Below are 5724 nucleotides of genomic sequence, written 5' to 3'. Positions count from 1 at the left end.
AAGGCACACACCAGGACTCAACTGGACTGCAGAACACGGCAGAGACAATTAGGAAAAGTTGTCTTTGAAAGTTAGGAACCTGGTATGGTAGGCCAAGCCTCCGGTCCTAGCACTAAGAGGTTGAGGAGTTCAAGGTCTATCAAGGCAAAAAAAAAAAAAAAAGCCAAGGTTTGGTGGTGTGCTGCTAACCCCATAATCCCTAGATTCAACTTCAGGACTGAATCAACAAAGCAAGAGACGCAAGCCTATTGCCATGGGTGGTGAAGGCAAAGTATCCTCAGCAACTGAAGGTCAACCTTGGATGTAAAAGCAGTCTCAAAAACCAATCTTCCCAGCCTGTTTGTTGTTCACAAGACTTTAATCCCAGCACTTGGGAGGCCTTGAGCTCAAGAGATTACAAAACAAGTTCCAAGACAACCAGGAATACAGAGAAACTCTCAAAATAAAAAACCCAAACCAGTTAAGGCAGGCTCAGCAGGGCCCTTTGGTATCCAATACTCCTGTCCATCTCCAGGAAATCTCTCCTTTGACTATGGACATCTGCAGCCACGTGCACAAACCCATATATATGCTTACTCATAATTTGAAATGTGTATACTGTTGAGTTCTGGTCTTCCTCCCCTACCAAGCTTCTGCTGTCTTGCGTTCACTTCTCTAGGGCTAGCACTGGAAGTTTTCTCAAGTTTCTTTCTTGTCAGTGGCCTCAAGACCCATTAAAATTCAAAGATAGCTAAGTGGCTTCCTAGACCTAGCAACACTTCCCCTTCATCACAATACCTAGTATCCAGTTATTTGGGCTTCACATTGCAGAGGTGCCAGTACCCTCTTAAGCTTAGTACCTTTTTAAGGCTTCCATCACTGGACAAACAGACAGCAAAACATGTTAATACTCCTACAGCAGACTATGCTGTTCTAGGCTTTCCAAGATCCAATTCACGCAGGTTGACTGGTTCATCTAACCTTACCCCATTAAACATACCCCAGGAAGGAACAATGTAGTTCACTGTATCCCACCCCACCAGGTACCCAACTCCGATGATCTGTGCCCTGTTTGTACAATTCTAAAGTGGCACAGGCCAGCTTGCCAACCTCTATTCTAGTTACCAGGAATCTGACATTAGTCCAGGAGAAGCAGACAGTACTTGTTTCCAACTAGTTGGTCTTTTTGTGCTTTTGATAAGCTCTTCCACTGGAGGTGATGAAAGTCAGGGTCCACTTCTCACCTCTCCCTTCACTGTAACAGATTCTTGAGTTCACACACTCCAGTCTTGTAGAGTCCCCACTGCAGCAGTTAACTGAAGAGGCTTAGCTTTCTAGCGATGCTCAACCAGGCTCTAGCTTCTCAGACACTACAGGGGTCAGCACAATCACAGTAAAGAGTTCTTAAGTGGATTTAAATGCACTTTATTTTTAGACAACCCACATGACATGTTTTTTTTTCCTTAAAAAAAACAATGCCACCACTCCAAATAAATCACGGTCAAAATAAAAGCTCAAGATGACATCAGTCCCATTTGTCCTAAGTCCTGGTGTTGTATGGATGGTAAGCAGCAGCCAATTATGGTGACAGGTGATAGATCCAATTTGTTACTGCAAAACAAAGAGATGGCATTAACAACTGCCCCAGCCTGAGCTTGTAACTGTCCTAGCATGTAGATGTACTCCCTAATTCAATCTGAACTGCCACAAAGGCAGGCAGGAAGCGCAGGGAGAGTTTCCTTTTGCATCCTAGTGCAAACCAGAAGAACAACCACAAACTGTTCGAGGTCTATCAGTGGATGCAGACCACCCTCACCGAGTTGGCAGCACTCACCCATCTTCCTGCCCACTCCAGTGCTCTACTGACAAACACCAGCTGTTGTCTGAATACCACTCCTACCCCACTGTCCCAGGCGGTCACCCACTTTCTCCAGTACATCTCTAAACTCACCTTCTACTGTGCTTACAAAAAAGCCTCCAAAATCTAGGACAAGGAACGCTGTCTCCACCAGTCCCTTATAAAACAGACATTTCTGTATTCCCTTCTTACTGACCTCAGTAAACACTGAAACATCCTATTGCATGTAATATGAAATGGACTTGAACTACCGTGAGGCAGAGACCACACTCATTCTACGTGAGTTTATCCCAGGCCAGTGTCAAACTCTACTTACACACGACCCTGAGCACTCTAGCAAGCCAGCTAATCTCATCTCCAAGCCCCTTTCATGTTCAAGGCTCTCCTCTCCCACAGATCCCACAGGATAAAGATCTCACAATCTAAAAGGCCTGCCACCTGCAGATGGCAAAGAATCACGGCTGCACTCCCTGTCTTGACACTACTAATTTAAAGATACTTACACATTTCTCCATCTCTAAGCCATCCTTAAAGAAAATCATGAATGGAGTCACACCATCTTCACGGTAGTCCAGGAGAGCAACCATACCATCTGGATTCATGTTTTCACCAATAAAAAACTTAAGAAACACGTAACAAAAACCTACAATTAGACTATCTTATACACACAAACATAAAATCAAACTATAAAAAGCAGATCCAGAATAACCCCTGGCCAAAATTTGGCAAGAAAAATCCCTAGTTCTCAAAAATAACACATATGCTAGCCATGTGGGCACACACCTTTAATCCCGGCAATTAAGAGGCACTGGCAGGTAGACCTCTGGGTTCAAGGCTAGTCTGGTCTACAGATAACAGTCTCAATGAAAAGAAAGCAATGTCTATCATTTTAATACCAGCTCCTTGCCTGGCGTGGTGCTACACAAAACGGGCTGAGACTTTCATCTCAGAAGGCTGAGGTAACTGGGTCTCAGGGTGTTCCAGGACAGCCAGAGCCATGCACCAGACAGCAAACAGACTTTTTCGGATCCCACGGTTATTACAACACTTTGGTCCACTTACCTGGTAGTTATTGAAATTAGCAAGGATGTGCTTAATCTGCTCTGCAGCTCCAGTCATAAAAGGCTTTACTCGTTCTGGTTTATGCTCTTCAAGTTTGCCCTTAAGTCTAAAACAGTAAAGTAACAGGTCATCAAAATACTGAATTTTGAGTAGAATAATCTTCCAGTAAAGTAAGAGAATATAAGCCCCAATAGGTAATATCTTCAAGCAAAATGACAGTTTACTAGGTGACAAGAAACCATTTAAAAAAATGTAATTCCCATATTACCTTTAAAGTAATTTTCTACTTTCCAAAGCTAAAGCCAACCGGCTTGCTCCAGTATGCTCACCTTATTCAAAAGCAACCTTCACTGTATAACAAAAGGCCCTCCTTTCTTAAGCCCTTCCTACCTAAGCAACCAACTTCTTCTAGGAAGCTGACCACCAAAACGGGGTGTTTATGTCACTTACGATTTCATGTAGTCTTTGATGTACTTTTTGTAGGCCTCCTTTGTGAAGCTGGTTTCTTGTAAGTGATGGTTCATGACAATGTCAACACCGGTGACTACTGTGCTTTCGGTACCTTCGCCCTCCGGGCCTTCAGCGGAAGCATTTCCACCGATGAGCGAGTCATCGATGGCACCCTCTGTTCTACTGACCATCTACATTTAGGAAAAAAATACAACTTTGTCGAAGGGGCCAAAAAAAAAAAAAAAAAAAAAACCAAAACCATCCGGCAACGATCAGTCAGCTCCCTGAAACATCTTAACCTCCCCCAAAATAATCGCTGCCCGGACTGAGAGCGGTGGTCACTCTCACCAAGCGGAACCAAGTTGCTGTGGCCTCTCTCGAGTCGCCACGGGTTAAGCGCGCACAGCGCAAACCTGTCTTATAGACAATATGTCCCCGTTCGCCTGGAAAGAGGATGGCGCTGAGTTCGCGGACCTATTTCCAGGCTCGACTCCGCCTCCACTTTTCTAGAAAAACCCAAGGCCGGCAAGAGCGTCTCCTCCGCCTGGAGGCGGCAGCGAGGATTGCACGAGTTCCAGCGGCCTCCCCGCGGCGCCCAGCCCAGCCCGGCCCGGCTCGGCTCGGCCGACCCGGCAGGCAGGCAGGCAGCCAGCCTCCTCGTGCGCGGCGCCCCGCTCACCTTGCCCTCCACCTCCAGGCACAGCCCGTCCGCGATCTCCCGGATCTTGTAGATGTCGGAGAACAGCTCGTCATCTGAAAGCGAACAGAGAGAGCCGCCCGTGAGCGAGCGAAGGCCCGCCATTTCCCGCGCCGGGCTCGGCGCACGCGGCGGCTCCCGGCCCAAGCTCTGCGCTCGTGTCCCCGGCCTCCCCGGTGCCCACCCGCACCCAGGCCCGCGGGCGCCGGGACTCACGGCTGATGAGGTCCCGGTAGATGATCATGGTGACGGCTGGGGACGGCGGCGCTAGCCTGACAGCGCGGAAGCGAGCGCGGTGCAGCCGGAGCGGCGCTCGGGGGGAGGGGGGAGCGGGCGGAAAAGGCCGACGCGGGCGCTCCCCAACCTCATATAGAGGGCACGCTCGCCTACGTCACCGTCCGCGGCGCCCCCGGAACTGTCGTCAGCGGTGACGTACCCGCAGGGCGGTGCGGGGGCGTGGCTACGCCCGGCCGGCCCCGGGAGGGCATCCGGGGACTCGGCTGGGACACAATGCGGAGTTCCCCGTGGGTGCGCGGGGCAACGGGGGCGGAGTGCGGAGAGTGCTCCCGGGGCATGCTGGGACGGGAAGGGACTTGCGGCCGACCGATGGCCGGACGCTTGTGTCGTCGCCTAGGCGTGGCCAGGGTGTGGCTGCGCCCCGCCTCCCGCCGCGCCGCTCCAGTTCCCACCCCTTTCTCGGAAAGAAAATGTCAGCAGAATCGGATGACTGTTGTCGGGCGCGCTGCTGAGCCTGCGGGGACTACGGGGATGGCGCCGGGCTGGTGTCCCGGGTCTCCGACCTCCGGCCCTTGGCTGCCCACAGACCTCACCCGTCTTGCGTGCGGAGGGAGATGTCCTGGGGACTGGTCCTCTAGTGGGTTCCGAAAGTGGAAGCCTGCGGTGGGTCTGGCTCAACAGCTCTTCGCTGGCTTGTTCTGCTCTTGGTCTCAAACGGTGTCCTTTGTTAGGACAGTTCTGTATTGTCACTTTTATCCCTTTTATTCCTGGTGATGCAGGACTAAACAGACCCAAACTAAGGAGCTTCCCACTTGCCCGAGTCACTTGAAGGGCTTTCGCACCTTCGCACTTTTCGCACCTTTCGCACCTTCGCACCTTCGCACAACGAAGTACAACAAACAAAATACAACTTCTGAGTCCCATCGTTCAGGTAAACATGTATGTCAGGATGAAATCACAGTTTCTTCCGTTCCAGATTTGGTTATAGCCCCTTGTAACCCTAAGTGTTGCAATTTTCCTGCTTAAGAAGGACATAGCCAGCCCTGCCTGCCCTCGTAGAGAAGGTTATGTTAGTATGTCAAAGGAGAAGGCAGTTCACACTAACAAAGTGTTACAAGCACAGAGTAAACCATTCAGGAATAAAACTCTAGCCAAAGAGCAGAAGAAAAACCGTCCACTTAAGATGCGGTGGTCTGCTGCTTTCCTAGATACACGAAAGGACACGGGGTAACAGTAAAAAAGTGAAGGACATCAGAAAACGTAGACATAGACTTTGCAGTCTCAAAACTCAGTTATTTCTGAGTTATGTGAATCTCATTTGCACATCCCAGGTATTCATTTTCAAATTATTCAAAAATACATAGATCCCCAAACATATTCTTCTTGGATTTTTCTGTTATTTTCTCCAGTTTTATGCCCAAATGTATTTTTTTCACATCAT

General features: G+C 49.3%; 1 protein-coding gene and 1 non-coding gene across 2 annotated transcripts; both read right to left on the bottom strand.

Annotated features, from left to right (window-relative positions):
* Positions 1-1383: 1383 nt before the first annotated feature.
* Positions 1384-4458, bottom strand: Tpt1 (tumor protein, translationally-controlled 1). Its single transcript, XM_021182268.1, has 6 exons — positions 4263-4458; positions 4029-4102; positions 3350-3540; positions 2900-3005; positions 2341-2457; positions 1384-1590 (listed from the first exon to the last, which is right to left on the bottom strand). The coding sequence occupies exons 1-6, from the start codon at positions 4288-4290 to the stop codon at positions 1588-1590; spliced, it is 519 nt and encodes a 172-aa protein (XP_021037927.1). The 5' UTR covers positions 4291-4458; the 3' UTR covers positions 1384-1587.
* LOC115029283 lies at positions 1655-1784 on the bottom strand. The gene has a single exon (XR_003834859.1). It is a non-coding gene; the product is annotated as a small nucleolar RNA SNORA31 (small nucleolar RNA).
* Positions 4459-5724: the final 1266 nt, after the last annotated feature.

This window comes from Mus caroli, chromosome 14, assembly GCF_900094665.2.
Source record: "Mus caroli chromosome 14, CAROLI_EIJ_v1.1, whole genome shotgun sequence".
In the NCBI taxonomy this organism is placed as follows: domain Eukaryota; kingdom Metazoa; phylum Chordata; class Mammalia; order Rodentia; family Muridae; genus Mus; species Mus caroli.
Note: the sequence above shows the minus strand (reverse complement) of the source record. Positions and strands in the feature narration are given on the sequence as shown.

Excerpts from the sequence above, each read along its gene's own strand:
- Tpt1 (XM_021182268.1), bottom strand. The coding sequence starts at position 4,290 with ATGATCATCTACCGGGACCTCATCAGCC. Across the intron at positions 3,541-4,028 it reads GCCTGGAGGTGGAGGGCAAG|ATGGTCAGTAGAACAGAGGG; the intron begins GTGAGCGGGGCG and ends TCCTAAATGTAG. Across the intron at positions 3,006-3,349 it reads ATCAAAGACTACATGAAATC|ACTTAAGGGCAAACTTGAAG; the intron begins GTAAGTGACATA and ends TTACTGTTTTAG.